This window comes from Pelodiscus sinensis, chromosome 17 (genome assembly GCF_049634645.1).
Source record: "Pelodiscus sinensis isolate JC-2024 chromosome 17, ASM4963464v1, whole genome shotgun sequence".
In the NCBI taxonomy this organism is placed as follows: domain Eukaryota; kingdom Metazoa; phylum Chordata; order Testudines; family Trionychidae; genus Pelodiscus; species Pelodiscus sinensis.
The window spans coordinates 17,863,434-17,882,713 of record NC_134727.1 but is presented as its reverse complement, the minus strand read 5'-3'; the positions used below and the strand labels follow the sequence as shown (position 1 = coordinate 17,882,713).

Here is a 19,280-nt window from a genome sequence, read left to right as displayed (position 1 = left end):
CATTATACTTCAGACAGAAAAGAGTGAAAATCACAATGATTGTGTTGTGAATGCTGCACTTCTAGCTGAGTTCCTCTGTCTCCTCTCATCATATCTGAGTTCTCCACAACTAGCATTGAATTTACCAAAACAAAACTTCTGTGCCACGGGGAATGTTATTGTCCTTGGTTCTCAGATGAGGAAACTGAGTCTCAGAGCAGTCATAGGGCAAATGAGTGGCATGGCTGGGACCAGAGCTTAAACTCTGGACCATACTCCTCAGAGGAAACTTTTTTTTTTAAATGTAGATGGGTAAGAGTATCTGTATGGAGAGCAAACCTTGGTGCACTAGCATGTTCTGAGCCGGGTGAAATGATAGTGATGCTGAAGCAGAGAGGCAAAAAGGCCAGGCTTCTCCTTGAGCCCTGGGCATTTCTAGCCGTAGCTGAGGGGCTTGCGCACAGGTAGGGCTACCAGCTTCTGCCGCAGGTTTCCTCACGACCTGATCTTGCATGAAATCCCGGGCTGTTGGCAATTCTGCGCCCCCCTAGCGGCTCTCCTCCCAGGCGGGTCCCGATCGGGACACACAAGCAGGATCGGGAGGGCAAGGGGCTGTTGGCTGGGCTCGCCCTCCCCACGCACGCTCAAAGGGGCACGTCGCTGTGGGGCTGGCACGGGCCCAGCTAGCACAGCAGCCTCCCCCAGACGGCGCTGCCCAGCTGCCCCACTCCCGGGCGGCTTCAGCCCCGCCGACCCAGCTGCCAGGTTCGCGCTGCTGCCGGCTCCGCCCCGCAGGGCGGGCCCTGAGCCCGCGCCCAGCCCCCTGGAGGCGGCCCGGCCGCGGGGAGCTGCCTGGCGAGGCTGGCTCAGTGCGGCTCGGGCTGCGGCGTGGGGAACCTCGCTGAGTACAGCCGCTCCCAGCCCCCGGCAAATGGCCCTTCGGAGCGCGGCGCAGCCCGGAGCCCGCGCACCGTCCGCCCCCCGCCGCGCGGAGTGATGGGCAACACGGCGCACAAGAGTCTGCCAGGTAGGGGAGGGGGCTGCTGCTGCCGTCGAAAGCCCGGGGCTCTCGGAGGAGGGGCGTGCTGCCTTGCTCCCCCCGGCCGGGCTGGAGAGAGCCCACACCCCCAGCGTGCCAGGGCTGGAGAGACCTTTCCCATCCCTTCCTCCCCCTCCCCCCGGGATTGTTCCATCCCCCAGAAAGCGGCCGGCTTTGTCCGAGCAGGTGGGCAGCCTGAGGCGGGGTGAGCGGGAGTTTCTGTGCCGCTCTCGTGGTGCCTTGGAGTCCGTCGGAAAGGCTGCAGCACATGCTGCTTTCTGTCACATGCGCTCCAGGAGGCAGGGTCCCTGGGCTGGGGTGTAGGGTGCCAACACGTGGGCGCATGGGGGGGGGGGGGTAGAACAGTCCCCTTCTCTCTCGCTGCCACAAATCAGAATCCCTCGGGGAGCAAAGGGGATGGATGGTGTGAGCTGAGTCTAACAGAAAAGGGCACGTTCTGTTTAGGCGAGGGGGCAGGTTCCGAAGTCTCTGCAGACTCTGGCGGAGAAGGAAAGCAGCGTTATCTAGCAACGAGACATCTACCATCCAAATCCGTTTTGTGCAGCCATCTCTCGTGTTTCGGGAGCTCAGAGTAGCAACCCCGGTGGAGTGTGGGACAGGGGCTAGCTCGTTCGCTGTTGTGAGAGGTTGGGGTTGAAGCGGTGTGGAGGAGAGTGTTCTTTTCCAATGAACACATCGGGCAGGATTAGATGTGGGAAGTGAAAGCGACAGATGCTGAAACTGATGGCTTTTGTTCAGTATCCAAGCATTGAGCTGGAAGAAGAGATGGCTATATTTAGGGACAGGTTAGGATTTGTGTGTTTTCCTTCCTTTTAATCCCAGTTTCTGTGTTATAACCAGAAGAAGCTTTTACGACTTGAGGGTTCTCCGGAGACCCCAGAATCAATGGAGTAAAGACGGGGACCTTTAGCAGCTGGGCTATATTCTGAACCCTGTGAGCTCAAATAAAAGAGGGTGAAATTGGTACTGTTCTTGCAGCTGAAATGGAGAGACCCTGGCTTTTAAGTGAAACACATTTCATTTTTTAAAAAGGGCTTTGTATATAATTGTGCACAACTTCAGCTGTTCAGCAACACAAGAGGGAAATTATCTGAAAGCAGATCTGAAATGTTTAGTGGACTGCCTTGGTTTTAAAATGTCTTTTCACTGAATGCTTCTCCTGTATAAGAGAAGCAGATATTCTTTTTCTTACAAGCTCATAATTGCGAGTTTTCCCCCTCAGAGAATCAGGGGATAATAAAAGCTTCAGTCTGTATAGAATCAACAGTACTGAATTACTGAACCCTTGTGAGTTGCTATCTTCAGCTGTTTTTTTCTTTTCTTTGCAGCCATCCTGCATTTCACCCTTTGTACTTTGGGCACCCCATAAATAAAAGGGGTATTATTAAACTTGTTTAAAGAAACAGAAGGACCTATTGAATGCACACATGCCTCCCAGTAATCAGCCCAAGGTTTGAATATAGAAGATTTGCACTTGGATTCGCCTTTATATTTTCTGTGAAAAAAGAGTGTGACTCACAAAAGAGCTGTTAGGGTGGCTGTTTGCGATTAGTGATAAACCCAGGAGCAGATTTTTTTTAGATGAAAGTTTATAGATCTTATCTCCATCTGTAATTGCATCTCTCTCCCACAGATATTACACCTATATAGGAAATGACCTTTTCTCACCCTAAAATATATTGCAGCTAATTTTATGCAATACCTGATTAATCAACCAATAAAAGAGTCAAAGGGAGATCTTGACATTGGAATAAATCCATCCAATCAGTAGGCTCTACATAGAGAGGTAACATCAGGGCTCCCAAACATGGGGCAGAGACACAGAAAGGTTCTTGGTGTAACTAACGGGAGGAATAAATTGTTAGAGGGAACTTCATGGAGAGAAAAGCTCTTTACCCTGCTGGGATGTGGGATGTAGCTAAACGTGCTTTTATATTGTTAAGGGTTATAAAAGCTACTTCTGCCTATTGCAAGAACAGTCTTTATTGAGCAGCCTACATGTACATAACCTAATACTACATGTACATAGTGAAGTCAGTTGTTCTCTGTTGTTGAGCAATAATTGGTGATGAAAGACTCTTTTGTTTTTCCTCGTGGGTTTTTTTTTTAAACTCTTTCTTCTTCAGACTGTGTAAAATTCCTCACTTTATGATTGTTCATATTAATCTTTATTTTCATGTTGTATCTCTAGATTGAGGTTTTCTGCAAAATACCAATTGGTTTGGGACTATTGTGTGTGTAAATGTTTTCAAAATTATTCAAGGCAAAAACATTTATAATGCTCAAAGAGGGGTTTGTTTTTTAAATTGTACTGAAAGATTCTAAAAATGTGACACTTCTGCAATTCTGCTGTTGTTTTTTGTTTAAGTAAAAGTTAAAAGAAGCAGGTCGCATAGTCCTGCCTAATGGATTTAAAATGAAAGAAGTAATTTTTTTCTCCCTTAAAATATATATTTTAAGATCGAATTCTGCAAATCTTTACTTACTTATTGATTTTCTGGGAACTAAGGCCCTGAACCTCAGAAATGTGTTTCTAACTTCCATTGATTGATTAAAAAGAAATGTTTGCCATATTGGGTCCATAGTTTGTAGTGTAACAACAAGTTCTTGATATCAAACTGTCATTCCAGACAGAAGCAGATGTTAATTTTTTTGTTTTTGTTTTTGTTCTGTTTTTTGTTTCAAGGCAGTTGTTAAAAATTGAGTGAAATCCTGTTTACAAAGGCCATGACTACTTAGAATTACTTAAATCTGATATAAAATCTTTAAGCCTTTCATCTCCTGCATGTATGAAAAATTCTTCCTTTGCGTCCTGACAAAATGAACACCACACCCTCTCATAGCTCTCAGAGGAATCTCTCTCCTCGGCTGCAGAGGCTGTGGAAGTTATTTGAAGGAATTAAAAAAAACCTCACCTAGTACCAACACTTCTCTGAAACTTTTTGCTAAATGTAGGCTACAGTGTGGTTGTTTAAAAAAAGAACCAACATAAAGAACAGTTGAAGATGGAAAAACAATTTCCATTCTGATCAGATGCAGAGAAAATCTAAAGAGAGATCTTGCATTTGCCTCATGGAAAAGCCAAACAATCAAATGGTTTTGGATTTACATATAAATGTGTGCAATTTTTATCTTCAGTGCAGACAGGCAGACTGAAATCTCCCCTTTTTTTTGCATTGTTCATTCATTTGCATTTATAAATTCACATGATTGAACTTCAGCTGCTTATTGCTACTTGAAACATTAATCCTCCTTATGTCTTTTTTCAAGCATCTTTATTTAATGATAGAAAGGAAGCATCCTACTGATACTGAAGACATTTGTATCAGCAGCATAAGTTAACTTCTGTTGCCAAGCATTTTGATGGTTAACATAGTTGATTGAGACAGATTTGTGGTCAAATTAATAGCAAGATTCCTAAATGAGGTAGTACTGAAATGAATAATAGAGCAGGACTAATGATGACCAGTTTCTATATTTGAGATGGTTAAAGAGGCATTACATGAAAAGAGCTGAGATGTGTCAAATATATTTAACAAAGATTCTGGGTGACAGAAATTGATCTTAACTTGATGACAGTTTGATGGTACTTGTCAGTAAAATAAGCTTTCCATATTGTTGTTGGTCTCAGCTGCTAATGGGTCAACAGAACTCTTTAGCAATCTGTTCATACTGATTTTGTGTCACACACGATGTGCAAGATACATCCACTATACAAAATCTCTGGGGGTTTAAATCCTCACACGGCACCTCCCTTTCAACCTGATAGCTGGGTCCAGACCTACTGAGCCTACTCAGACTTCAGTGGAAGCACTGTCTTGAGGAATTCAGTATTGGATCCTATGTTTGGATATGCACCCTGCTGCACGTAGTTTAAAATCATTTGTGACTGGATGGCTAAGCAAGAGCAATGACTTCATTCAAGCCTGTCATTTTTCTTTCTCCTGTAGATGATAAACTAGTTTGCCGTACTGCAGTCAAACTTCTGACTTGCAAAGCTAGCTGAATGGTCAAGTGAAAGTTGTTTGAGGATTGTTGCAAACCAAGGACTCATTTTATGATACTGAAATGGTGGTGTAAGTAGTATTACCCCTTGTATTTTTTAAACTATTTTGTTCTTGTCTGTTTTTGCTGATTGCCTACCTTTCCCCACTGGTTGCTTTGCTTTCACCTCCCTAATCTGTGCCGTTGCTCCCCTTTGGCTTTGACTTCATCTCTCCTCTTCTCCCACTGTTGTTGTTGGTCCTCCTTTGACCATGACTCTGTAGCCTGGTGGTGAGAACATTGACCTACGTGTAGGAGGGCCAAGGTTCAGTCCCCCTGCTCCATTTACTCTACTCCTCTGCTGCTCCCTTCCAGCCTCACCTTTTTATTCACTCTTACTCCTGCTCCGTTCACCAACAAAAAACCTATATAAGCCATCTGCAGTTCTTCCTGTGTGTCATCTCCCTCCTTTATGGTGACACTCATTCCAGTCTTTCTTCCATCTCCAGGATGCGCTACAGACTCTCTCTCCTGCCCCACACACGTTTCCCATACCCTTTCCTCCTTCCCTGTTACTAAGTAAGGTTTCTAACTGTTCCTCTTTCTAACCTCTTCTCTTGTGCCCCTAGCCCTACCTCCATCCTGGCTATTAACTTCTCTCTCAGCCTGTCACACAATTCTGGCCATTTTTCCTCACAATATGTGTGTGTGTGCTGGGTTTCCGCATGTTCATAATAGGCTAGTAGGGAGCTGAGGGATGGTAGGTGGCATTGCTCTAAGGGAGCAGTGAATGTGAGAGTGCAGAGGACATCAGGCAGGTGTGGAGAGGCTAAGAGAAAGAGTATTGAAAAGAACTAATGGGATCTTCATGACTTGAAGAAGTCTCTTCATTGAATCAGGGTGTGGCAGAAGGCGGCAATGATTACCATGCAGAGAGAAGCAAGAAAAGCCCTTAGCGAGCCTCGGAGAGAAGCACTGGCAGCTGCTCCAGCAGGAGGGCAGGCACGCAGCAGGCAGAGTCAGAGTGACTGACCCTGGGACAAGTGAAGAATGTACCAATTGGGTTCCCAGTTGGTGACCCTGCCCCAAATAGGGCCAGTGGTATTTAACATAGAAACCAGACTCCCTTTCAAGAATCCGGCTTGGATTTGATTGCCATGCAGCTTTCCCAGCCTTAAACACAACTGCAAAAACTATCCAGCCTGGCTGGCATTTGTTTTTGGTAAACATGAGAGAGAATGGGGCTTGTTCTAGGAGAACTGATCTTCTCCTCAGCTTCAGGGCCTCTTCTGTGTGTATAGGATACACACATGCCTGTCAGCATGGTTCACTCTAAATTGTGCAGCATCACACCCGCACAGCGGCTTAATCAGCCCTGCCCAGTCAGGCAAGCTACATGCGTGGAGCTTTGAACCCCTGACTGAGCGATGCTGCTGCACAGCTTAGAAGGAACCTTGCCCCTCATCTTCACACTTCAAATTCATATAATGCCTTCACTCATTTCTTGTCAAGCCCCGCCCTTAACACACCACCTCTATGAATACTACCAATCAGCGTATACTCTTTGAATGACTTCTTGTCTTTCAACCAAGAATCCCCACGCTGTTCTACACCTTTCCTTGCACTATCTTGTTTTATCTTGTTATTACAGCCTAGTCCTGGGAGCTGCTGAGCGCTGCCTTCCCTAAGTATTCTCACTTCTTACACCTTACGTTGGAATCGCTTGAGAACACGCGATCCCCTTGGTTCTTTGCTGGCACATTCAGAGATGGGATGTCTTCTGCGAAAAAATATCCTTGCTGTAATGAAAACAAGGGGGGGAAACTAACCTTTTTGCAACAGGTAAAAATAAATGGATGTTTCCCCCATGAGCTTCTTTTAAAATATTGGTAGGGAAGGAGCCTAATGGGTAAAGGTGGGGTGAACAGACACATCTGTCTGTTTAATTATGCTGCCCATCAGCCTCCATATAAAATCAATAACGCTATTGAAGTGCCTAGTGGATGTCCCGGAGCCTCTGGCCTTTTTCCAATGTAAAAACTTGGCTTGGGTTATGATTTTTGGTGGAGTTTAAATTTAATTCTTTTTGGGGGGGAAGACTGGTACAACTTTTTCTACCCAATAAATTTGTAAGTAGCATATCATTCTTATCCCAACAACCTTATATACATCTATTTTTCTTTCTTTATTGGTAAAGCTGGTATTGGGTATCAGGATTCCTAGGGTCTCTTATTAGCTCTGCTTCTGACTTGCTGTGAACTTTTAATAAGTCACTTCATTGTGCTGTGTCTCTTTTTTTTAATATAAATATTGTTTTGCCGCCAAAGGGGCTTGTAAGAGCTAATTGCCATCTGCAGACCATGAAATCCCCCAACAAAAAAAGCCACAGAAGTGCAAAATGAGATTATTTTGCGTGTTTTGTAGTTTTTTGCATTTGTGTTCTTCTGTAGTGGCTCTACAGGCTGTAGTGTGATTCATAGCTCCAGCACAGTCTGATTTGTATGCTGAGAACTGCATATAAAGAGCCTAGCATGGTACAAATTCAAAAATTCATTGCATCCAGCCGGCTTGATTAAGTCATATGTTACTGTCAAAATCTGGACTGTTCATATGGCTTTGTCTGCATTACCAGTTGAACAGCAAAACTTTTGTCATACACAGGTGCTTTAAAAATCCAGGCCTGTATGCAGGGTGGGTGCGAACAGTGAGAGAGCACCCCCCCATGGTCCCTCAAGTAAGTACACTCTGGCCGGCCAGGGGAAGGCAGGAGCGGTGTACTGCCTGAGCCTCCTTCTCCCATGCTTTGGCTGGCCGGGGGAAGGCTGGGGCTGATTTCCCTGCATACATGGGAGCCATGGGGGTTCATTCACACCCTCACAGTCCACATTTACAAAAAAAAAAAGCTCCCCTTCCATGAAATTCCTGCGTAGGGACCTAAAATCTTCCCACCTCACCTAAAAACAAAAGTTTTGCCACAGCAAGAACAGCTTGTCAGTAGGAGCTCTCTTTTGTCAACAACATGAACCCCACTCATAGAGCATGAAAGTATTTTGTTCCCAAAACAGTACCAACAAACAGCATTCACATTGCCAGACTTTTAATGATACGGCCATGTTGCTAAAAGCTGTGTAGTGTAGACAAAGCCTAAACAGCCAGCTATATATGCATCCAGGTAATACACCACCAGTTTCGTTGGCAGCTGTCTTGAGCCACTATGCTGATCCTCCATCTGCTCAGACAGTGATACAGTACTTTCCCAATGGTGGTATTAAGTCAGAGCATTTTTTGGTTACTCTGCTGCTAAAATATATAGTGTATTGTAGACGCTTACAGATCAGTTACCTTACATTCTGGTTTCCTGTTTGTATTTTAGAGGGGGTATTGTTTTCTTCTTCATCATCAACAACCATGAGCTCAGAACCCGTTGGTGTCCGATACCTCCCTCGCTATTTCCTTCCATCTTTCCCTGTCCAGTGCAGAGTGGCTTAGTTTCTGTAGACCAGCTCTGCACCAATCTACTATATCATCTACCCATTCTCTGTGAGGTCTGCCTCGCCTATTCTGACCATCCATTATACCGAATACAATATATCGAAAGATCCATCCTAGTCTCAGGATCTTTCTATAACAGCTCCTCTCGAATGCCAATATTCTTCTCTTTGGATCTTTTGTTATCATCCATGATTCACATCCATACAATATGTTGCCAAATACACATGTTTTCAAGGTGCTCAGCTTCGTTCCTAAGCTAATAGCTTTACTTTTCCAGATCTTATCTATCGCCTTTAAACTCGCTTTTGCTTTCACTATTCTAGTCGCTATTTCCTTCTTACAGTCTAGATCATACGTCATGTTGCTCCCCAAATACATGAAGTTCTCTAGTTCGATCCCATCTACACTGATCTTCCTTCCTATTTCCTTATCTCCAAATACCATTGTCTTCGTTTTATCGATATTCATAATCAGTCCATATCGCTTCCTTTCTTCATTTAGCACCTGCACCATTCTTGCTAACTGGTTAAATGCTGTCTCTACCAAACAGCATGCTTTTGCATTGTGTGATAGTTGGAAAATTGATGGAATTCAGGGGTTCAGTCAGAAGACAGGTGTAGCCAAATAACCTTTGTTCATTTTTTAGGCCCGACTATTCAAGCATGGGTACTTAAAGTCACACACATGAATGAGGTATCTAAATACACACATTTAAGTGGCCTGACTTTTAAAGATGTTGAAAACACAGAACTCCCTTTGAAGGCAAAGGAAATTAAAGGTGTCAACCCCTCTGAAAATAAGACCACTTATGTGGGAGCATAAATATGGATTTTGGCACCTAACTTTAAACACCCAAGTTTGAAAATGTGAGCATTAGTGTTTGTTTAACTTCATAAGAATGATTCACTTTGAAGCTTATGTAACAGTCACGGTCTCATTCCATCAAGGATCTCTTCAGTGTATTTTTCATTAACTTTAATCAAAGGCAGAGATTAGGGATGTTAGGGTATGTCTACACTACCCCCCTAGTTCGAACTAGGGGGGGTAATGTAGTCATACGGAGTTGCAAATGAAGCCCGGGACTTGAATTTCCCGGACTTCATTTGCATAAAGCCGGCCGGCGCCATTTTTAAATGCTGGCTAGTTCGGACCCCGTGCCGCGCGGCTACATGCGGCACGGACTAGCTAGTTCGGATTAGGCTTCCTAATCTGAACTAGCTGTACGCCTCGTTCCATGAGGCGTACAGCTAGTTCAGATTAGGAAGCCTAATCCGAACTAGCTAGTCCGTGCCGCGTGTAGCCGCGCGGCACGGGGTCCGAACTAGCCGGCATTTAAAATGGCGCCGGCTGGCTTTATGCAAATGAAGCCCGGGAAATTCAAATCCCGGGCTTCATTTGCAACTCCGTATGACTACATTACCCCCCCTAGTTCGAACTAGGGGGGTAGTGTAGACATACCCTTAAAGGCTAATCGATTACCCAGTTAGCATGTGCCTTACTGGCTAACCAGTTAACCAGAGGGGAACCTCCTGGGCCCCGCCAGGCCAGCGCAGCCCCCACAGCATGGCAGGGTGGACTGGAGCAAGCTCTGCTACCTACAGTGAGCCAAAGCAGCCTCCGCGGCTAGTAGTGGTTAAGTGGTTGAACAAATTTTTTAACCGGTTGTCTATTCTGGGTGGCTTTTACATACCTGGTGGAGATAAATATATTGTTCTTCGTCAGCACCAGTGGTTTAGCATTAAGCCAATTCCGCTTTCCAGTTACACTTTTGGTTAGGAAATGTCTGCTGAGCAGCTTGCCTTGTGTTCCTCTTCTCTGTCAAATTGTCAAAGTGTCCTCTGTGCAGGTTTGTCACTAAAATAAGCTTTCACAAAGTGGTGGCATGCATGTGTCTTAGAGATGAATGTGGTTGGGTTCTAAAGACAGGAAAGGAAAGTGGAGCTGTTGACACAGGTGTTGCCTAGGATCATGCTAAGTGACCCCAACACAGGGAAGGGGTGGAGAGGGAGAGAGTGTTTGTGAGAATACACAAGTGAGTGCTCGTGCTGAGGTGACTTTGAAAGCTGATATGTGGGTGGTGTTGTGGTCATATTGGTCCCATGATATTAGATACCAGGTGTGTGAGGTGACCTCTTTTGTCTGACCAACTTCTGTTGGTGAGAAACAAACTTTTGAGCTTATGCAGAGCTTCTTCGGTCTTTGTAAGCTTGTCTCTCTCACAAGCAGAACTTGGTCCTATAAAAGAGATTACCTCACCCACCTTGTCCCTCTTAGAAAGCAGAGAGAAAGTGAAAGAGAGAGGAGTCCAGCCAAGTATTGCATCCAGCAGAGAGGGGAGTGTGTTTATAGTAGCCATTCTCACAATTTGGAATCTTTGACTGGTTTGTATTTTTACATTGCTGAGCTGCATGCTGTCTGGGCTCCCACTTCTCCTGCTGCCCATCTCTCTTTCGGTGATTACAGCCAGCTGATCTTCAGGGTTTTCCGTTACCGGCCCCTTTCTCTTCCCATTCTGCTGTGTTTGAGCACAGGTGGGGGCAGCCTCTTGTGTCTTCCCTATTCTCCCTTTGGGAGATCTGTTGCAAGCTTATGTATCTCATCTCATCTGATGTTCTTCATTCAAAGGACTCTTTCTCTAGCCTTCTGATAGTTGTGTTTCTCCCTAATGTGTGCTTTTTGCAGCTTCCTATCTCCATCTGTTAATACTACCTGTTATGGTAGCCAGGCTACGTCTACACTGCAAAGCTATTTCAGGATACTTCCAGCATCCCGAAATAGCTATTCCATGTCTTTTGAGCAAGCCCGTTATTTCAAAATAGAACAGGCTCGCTATTCTGACATCCCTGTAAACCTCATTCCATGAGGAGTAAGGGATGTTTCGGAATAGTGCTTAATTTTGAAATTTGGTGCTGTGTCAACAGCTCCAAATTTAGAAATAAGCTATGTCGAAATTAATTCGAAATAAGCTACGCAATTTGTGTAGCTCAGATTGCTTAGCTAATTTTGAGCTTCAGGTGCAGTATAGATTCACCCTCAAACAGCATCTTTGACTGGTTGTTCACCTTTCCTGCCTCCCATGAGCTCTCTGATTTGTGACACTCACTGAGGGTTTCTGAACTCAGGTGATAACTCACCCAGGGAACCATTGCCCAGCCCAGCTCAGTGCCATGCCAGATGACAGAAGTATATTTACTCGTGCATAGGTTGAGTTGGAGGGGCGGTAAAGGAAAAGAGGGTAAAGCTGCCCTTTAAGGGAGCTGGCTTGATGACCCTTCTGGGTATTTTTTCCCATCTGTAAGCACTCCAGCATGAGTGTAGTAGTAGTTGGAGATAATTAGCCTACTCAGCCCTCAGTTTTCTCTGACTTCTGTTTCTTTTCATTTATCAAGTTCTTGTGCCCCCCAGTGCTCTGTTTGTCCGGAGCCTTCTGGGAAGCTGTCTGCACTAGTGTTGCCTGCTTTGGCTGTCTGAAATCACCCTGCCAGAAAGCAGCCTTCTAGTTGCAGAGTAGCACCTCTTCTTCGGCTGACCTGAACCTCCCCACCCCTGACCTTGTGGAAAACCAAGTGTAGTGGTTCCATTGACTTTTCCAGTTGTGGATCACTCCTTCCCATTGTCTGCCTGTCTCACTTTCAATTCAAGTGAAGGAGTTTGGAAAAATACAATGTCTTCATGAAATGCTCTCTGGACATAAAGTGTTTTTACATTGGATCCTCAGGAAAAAAAAGTTGCTTTTCTTAATAGCCTGGGAATATTAAAGCAGTTAACTCTACCTGACAAGCCTGAGATCAATGATGAATGTCTTGGGGACAAAAGAAGATAATTTCACCCAGGCTATCTTTTTTGCTCTCCGGTATAAACAGGATTTTGAAACTACTTTTCTTAGCTTGTGATCTATTTTGGTTTCAGAAGGCGGTCTATGGTGTTCATCTTAATGCATCTATAACTTACAGAGTAGTTACAAAGCTATCTGTCCTCTAGCAATTCTAAGTTTAAAAGCATATTTCTTAGAGGGGAAATTATCATAGCCAAGACCACAAGAAATGACAATATTGAGTTGAACTATTTTTTAAAACTCTAATGAAAAGTACAGCACCATTACTTAAAGGTTCACAGTCCTGTGATCCCAAAGGAGAGGGTGGATATGAGTTCCCACTATTAGAGGGTAGAGCAGGGCCAAGTGGCCTGCAGGTGGGATCCTTTGAACAAGGTCTCCACTAGGAACACGCTCTAGGCATGGTGAGTATTGAAAGAAGCAAGCAGATGGGCTGGGTGGAACAGATGGGTACAGGGTGTTGGCATTTCTAGCCCGAGGGAGGAGGTGCCAGGAGCACTGGGGCATTGTGGGAAGTGCTTTGTACTCATGCCCATCAGTGTGAAAGATATTTGCATGTATATACAACCACACTTAAGTTGCGGCCCTCTGCATGTGCTGTGAGTATCATTGTGCCCCTTAGGGCTTCCAAAGTTGAATAGCCCTGGAGTAGAGGGTCCAGAAACCCCTGCTGTTAAGGTAGGTAAGAAGAGAGTAACTGGAACCTGAAAGTCAAGCACAGGAAGAAGAGCAGGGCCAAAAGATTGTTGTGTGCCTACTGTCAAAACCTATCCCAGTTCCATCTGGATGGATGTCAGTTGATTGTGAATGGTCCCAGCTGCTGAATCCCAGGCACATTTAAACCACCTATTTCTGGTCAAAGCCTGGTCTGCCTCCCTAGTTCTGAGCCTGTAAGGCACAACCCGAGGTTCAGACTCTTTGTCTGAGTTCTCTTGGGGCTGTGGAACTCCACTATGTGGCTGCTACAGTATTTCAGATCTCTTGAGTCCCCCTAATTGTTTAAACATGCTTCTTCAGAGTTTCGGTAGGCAATGGTCACTTTGGGTTCTTTGTGGACCACATGGCAGGAAGACAAGGAAGGCTTAGCACAAGAATTTTTTAATCACAGTCACTTAACTCTCCAGAGCTTTATAAGAATAACAGATCTGGCAAAATAACAAAGGTCTCAGAGGCAGCTGTTCTGGTTTGATCCTACCCTTTCTGTGAGCTGAGGTCTTATCAGTGTTTCAAGTCAGGCAGATTTCCTTCTGCCTTGTCTCTCCAGCCAGTTCTTGCATATACAGAGTACATGCCCCCTGCTCTCCACAAGGAAACAACCCTCCTTAAATACAGTCTGTTTCCTTTTGCCTTACACTTAAGCTGAAGGGAACTCCTGCCCCTTTTACATGTCAGGCTTGTGTGTAGAGGACTCATTGTTCCATAGGATTGGGCCAGCATTGGAGAGACAGCCCTAGACTGCTGTGTGCTGAATACACAATAGTCTTCCTTTCTTCCTAGGTTCAACTTTCAGCTGCTTGAGTCTTCAATTAGCCCCTTCATCTCCTTCAAAGTGGGGGTCACTATACTCTCTGCCAGGGTGACTGGGTTTTCCAAATCCTGTGTATCTTTAAGCCTGTTAGCCTTTGCGTACTATAGCCATAAGTTCAGAATGGTTCCATGAAAGAAATCCTACAAATATTTAAATAAATTATGCATCACAATTGACTTACTTCCCAGAGAGGATGTCTTATAAAGCTCTAGTTGAGAAGGGACAGATCTTCATACCTGCATTTGATTTGTAAGCTTTAAATACCAATTACTGTATAATTCACCTACAGCATAGCAGAGTTCTGTTTGTACTATCTCCATGATCAAAGGAATAGAGTGAACAAGACAGATGTTTTATAAGTAAGAATTTCAAACAAATACAGCTTGGTTGAAGTTTATAAAAACTCAACCAAGGGATTTGCATGTGTGTGTATAAATACCACTGCCCTAAATAGCGATCTTCATACTGAGTCATTCCTTGGTATTTAGTGTTAATGCAGGATGTGACACATTTTTAGGAAAATACACAAAACCCCCTTCTTAAATATAGACAAAATGTCTCTCTAAGGGTCTTATTCCAGAGGCCACCTAAGGTAACATGCTGATTCTGGGTGACATTTTCAAAAAGGGTCTAAGTGATTCAGACACTTAGAAGCCTAAATCCCATAGACTCTTAATGAAACTTAGGTTCCAAAATCACTTAGGCCCATTTTTAAATGCCATCCTTGGAGCTTAGCTGTTGAAGGAGAACAGATTATTCATCATACTTGAAAAGCTTCAAGGATTCTTGGGTTTGCAATTGCCCTCTCTCTTGCTTGGAAAAACTTCAGCATCAACCAGTATACACTCCAAGGGATCTCCCATTTCCTCGTTGGAGAAAGAAAGGGTGCTTCTACACAGCACTCTTACCTCAAAATAAGCTACGCAATTTGTGTAGCTTATTTCAATGTTATTTTGAAATAAGGCACTATTACAAAATGTCCTTTATTCCTTGTGCAAGGAGGTTTATAGGGAGATTGGAATAGTGAGCCCACTATATTTCGATATAATGGGCTTGCTCTTAAGATATGGAATAGCTATTTCGGGATATCGGAGGTATAGAATGTACCTTGAAGTAGCCAGAGAGTCCTAGGATTTGTATATGATTCTTGTTTGAGATGTTCACATGGCATTCATGCAAATGTTGCATTTGGCCTGTGACACTTTTGGGGGAAAGTGTGTGTGTGTGTGTGTGTGTGTGTGTGTGTGTGTGTGTGTGTGTGTGTTTTGCGGAGCCTGTTGCGTAAATAAGATAGAGAGATGTCCATAATTTGTTGAGATTTTCATGTGTTCTGTTATCATTGTTCACTGTGGAATGGTTCTGACTTACTTTAGTAAATGAACTGGCTGGCTCTTCCATTAATAATCTTTATTCTGTGTTATGGTTTAACTTGACCAGCCATGCCTGAAAGGGAAGACTTCAGCTAGTGTAAAAGAGATTCTCATCATGGCAACTAATTAGAAAGAAGAACAAATAATTCTTGTGTGTAGATGGGAGAAAGTTTGTGATTTTGTTGTTGCGTTGCTATTTAATACAATTGGATGGAAAGCAGTTATCTTGTCACTTTCATTATGTGGTGTAGATTAGCACTGGAAGCTACAGTAGTTGTGAAGTACCGGTAAGAGAATCATACCTTTTTATTCATAACTGATAAACTATGTTTTAAATTTAACTCTTCTTTCCCTCGGAAAGAGAGAAATTCAGTGATTTCCAATGCTTTCTAGTAGGAAAGCAAATTTTCAGTCCTACTTTTCAAGGATAAAAGTTGTGTGGTTAAGACACACAGCTGGCAGCCCAGGAGTGTTTGGTTCTGTTCCTAGCTCTGCCAGACACCTCTCATGCGACTTTTGGCAGGTCGCTTTCCCTCTCTGCCTCAGGGTCCCTATTTGCTATAGTTCTTGCCCACTTCACAAACATATTGTGAGTCTTAAAGTTTGTCGAGGGCATTGAGACCCTGGAATGGCAAGCAGGATAGAACCACAGATGTATTATTGCTTTTGTTGCTGTCCTATCACTGAGATGTAGGCCATGGGTGGAACAGTTGAAGGTGTCATTAATAGAGCTGCTCAGAATATTCTATTGGAAGTTTTGTTGGTTGGTTTTGTTTTTTCTTTTAGATTACTTTTAAATTTTAAAAAATGGTCTCTTTTTTCAAAATGAAAATTGTCACAGATTTTATTTGTTTTTAATTTCCTGTGTTTTTAAAAACAAAAGACAATATCAATTTTTAAAAATGCTCATTTCAGAAAGTTTTCATGGAAAATGTTTGTTTTCCCACTCTTTCTAAATCTGTCCATTGGCAGTCCCTAACATCAGGCAATAGGAGAGCCCTAGAGAGCTCTAACTTACAAACTATTGATTTGAATTTTCTTTTAAAATACATTCCTGTTTAGAACAATACTTATTTAATTGTTGACAAACATGCTCTACCACACATTGAAATCAAAAGGAACATCGCCATTGACTTGAATAGGAGATGCTGGCTAAGGCATTTTTGCTGATAGCTGAGCTTTTTCCTCAGGAAAGATGAGCTTAAAGATGCATGTGACAGTAAAAGTTTATACAAAATATGGGCAAAATATCTGCGACAGAGTGTCATGTGAATGCACCATCTGGACAGTCTCTCCCCCAGCTGGCCTGTTCATTGATCTTTCTTGCCTTTTCTTGAACCCAGTATGGTTGTAAGGAATTCAGTTCCTGTGTCTTTAAAATACAATAACATGTCATGATGAGCAGAGATTTTGAGTGGTTCAGCACAAAATGCATTTCCCGTATATTTCTGTGTCTATATTTCTTTTATGGGCACAGAGCATTGCTTCTGTCATGCAGATGTTGTGTCAGTGTGTATATATGGATATCACCGCAGTCGTTAGTAATGGCTAAGCTGCTACCTCAGACAGTAGAGATTCTTCTGACCACCCCTCTCTAGTTTCATCCCTCTATTCCGAGGCCAATATCAGCAGTAATAGCTCTTCTTGTGACTTGTCCCTTTCTGTATGAACAGATTAGCCAAAAGGAGTGACACTGTTCTGACAGTGCAGTAACTATTCCTTTTTGCTGCCTGGGAGGAGATTTTGGTTTGTTGAATTTTCCTGACATGTACTACCTGCTTCACATGAGACAGAGTCTCCCTCACGGGGGTGTGTCTAGACTACAGGGTTTTGTCGACAAAAGTGGACTTGTTGACAAAACTATACCTGCGTCTACACTACCGCCGAGTTCTGTGACATAACATCGACAGAACTCGGCAGTTTTGTAGACGTGGTAAACCTCATTCTGCGAGGAATAACGCCTTTTGTCGACAGAATTCTGTCAACAGAAGGCGTTATTGCATCTACACTGTCCTTTGCGTCTACACTCTCATGATGACAAAGCAGCTTGCTTTGTCTACAGAACTGGATGCAGTCTAGACGCTCTTTGTCGACAGAAGCTTCGTCGACAGTATCTGTCGACAAAGCCTGTCGACAAAACCCTGTAGTCTAGACATACCCAGGGATAGATGTTCTGACACGGCACTGCTGAGGACTAGATAAGTACCTGGGAGAGTGGGGCAGTTAGATAATGTTCTTGCTTCACCCGTTAGGGTGAGACTTGTGCATACTGTCCAGGCTGGTTGGGTTTTTTTCAGCCTCGAGCAGTAAGGAGGGGTTCAGGGAGCTTCAAGGTTGATGGCTTTATTCCATCATTGGAGGTTTTGCCACTCTTGGCAAATGTGCTGTGTGAAGGTTTGTGTGGAGTGAGAAGTTGGGTATAACAGAGTTCACCAAGGAAGAAATGTTGGCATAGGGATGGGTATATGAAAGCCACTTGCCACTCCTTTCTCTCCAGCTGACCCTTCACAATATGGTGGGCCTGTCGTAGTGAAACGTTTGGGAGTCACAGGGAGAAGGTATTCGGATGCTTCTGCCAAGGGGAAATAGAAAGTTGAGCTGTGGGAGGGGAAAGAGAAATTCTACATACAACAGAAATGTACCAGTAGAGTTGGTCCTTGAGCATAGACAGATGGTTTATGCAGCACACAAAAGATTTTCACAGGGCCAGTGAACATCTTTTGGCAATATGTGGGGGCCTCTCTGATTTTGTGTGTATGGTTACAACTAGTCAACATTAACGCTAGCCATACTGGAATAGCTATAACAGCAAACCTGCCTAGTGTGGACATTGCTTATCACAGCTGAAGAAGTGGGCTGTGCCCACGAAAGCTCATGATACCATCTACATGTTTTGTTAGTCTATAAAGTGTTACCAGACCATTTGTTTTGTAAGTTTTTCCTGGTATAGATAATAATGGTTACCTGAACAAAATAAAACTGTCTTTGCTGTTGTAGCTTATGCCAGTGTAACTGCATCTACTTTAAGGTTTTTTCAGGAGAGACATGGTTTTCTAAAAAGATACTCTTAACAAACATTATACTAGAAATGTTTGTTGATATAGTAGACCTGGCCTAACTAGTATTTCCTAGAAAATATGCTGAGGGTATAGGCACAACCTGTTGTTCCTTTTAAACTCTTTGTGCTTGTCTTGTGTGTAGAAAGATGAATTGGAGAGTCAACATTAAAATGGGTGATCTAGGTGAACCGCTGGTTGTCATGGTGCTGAGGTGTCTTGCCAAAGAATGGTTTCTGTTTGCTGGCTATTTTTTATCTTCAAAAGGATAGGCAGTAGTAACTAATGGGTTCTAGAAACCAGCTAATAAAGTAAATTCAGGAATTCTAAATAGAAACCAGAGACAACCAAGGTAAATTCGAAGTGAAGGCCTTGGGAAAGGATGGGATAGAAGCACTAGCAGTTCTTGCCCAGTTTTAAGCTTTGCGGCGAGTGATGTAGATCTTCACATGCACACCACAGATACTCCACGGTTCAAATATTGGGCGTTCTCCATTAGTTTTTTGTTTTGCTGTGTGTTATTGACTGTTACCAAAAGATCAATTAATTTTACAGGGTACAGCCCTTAACCAATTCCATGGTAATAACTATTACTCATTCATACATTGCACTTCTATAGCACACAGTTCGGAGGCAGGGAGATGTTTGGAAAATCATTTTTGCAGTCCAATTTTTCTCATCTAAGGGATGAATGAAAGACATGTAGTGGACTTACCACATGTTTGTCAGCTACCGTTGCTTCCTTTTTGCATAAGTAACTAGCTTCTGTTAGTGTATTAGCACACAGTTGGGGTGGGGAGAGACGTACGTGAAATTTGCTGGTTAATATGGAGTGCATTGCTATCAGCTCATTCAAATGAGTTCCCATTTACTGGCGTGTTTCTAATGGCAAGTGCATTGAATTAGATATTAGACTGTGTAAGCTCTTTAGGAAGGGACCTGGTGCTCTTGCCTGTCAATAAAATGCTTTGCACGC

General features: G+C 43.5%; 1 protein-coding gene across 5 annotated transcripts in view; it reads left to right on the top strand.

The window, feature by feature from the left end:
• Positions 1 to 19,280, top strand: part of NEURL1B (neuralized E3 ubiquitin protein ligase 1B) — a 255,170-nt gene that overhangs the window by 197,621 nt on the left and 38,269 nt on the right. Inside the window, exons 1-2 of one of the 5 annotated variants that reach the window (XM_075900260.1) lie at positions 704 to 1,006; positions 4,990 to 5,115. The exons of 2 other annotated variants lie outside the window; for them this stretch is intronic. In XM_075900260.1, coding sequence (XP_075756375.1) covers positions 5,097 to 5,115 — 19 coding nt within the window. In that variant the 5' untranslated portion in view covers positions 704 to 1,006; positions 4,990 to 5,096. Of the gene's footprint in view, positions 1 to 703; positions 1,007 to 4,989; positions 5,116 to 5,153; positions 6,866 to 19,280 lie in introns of those variants that run through there. 2 more of the 5 variants (XM_075900259.1, XM_014581082.3) reach the window with 2 other exon arrangements.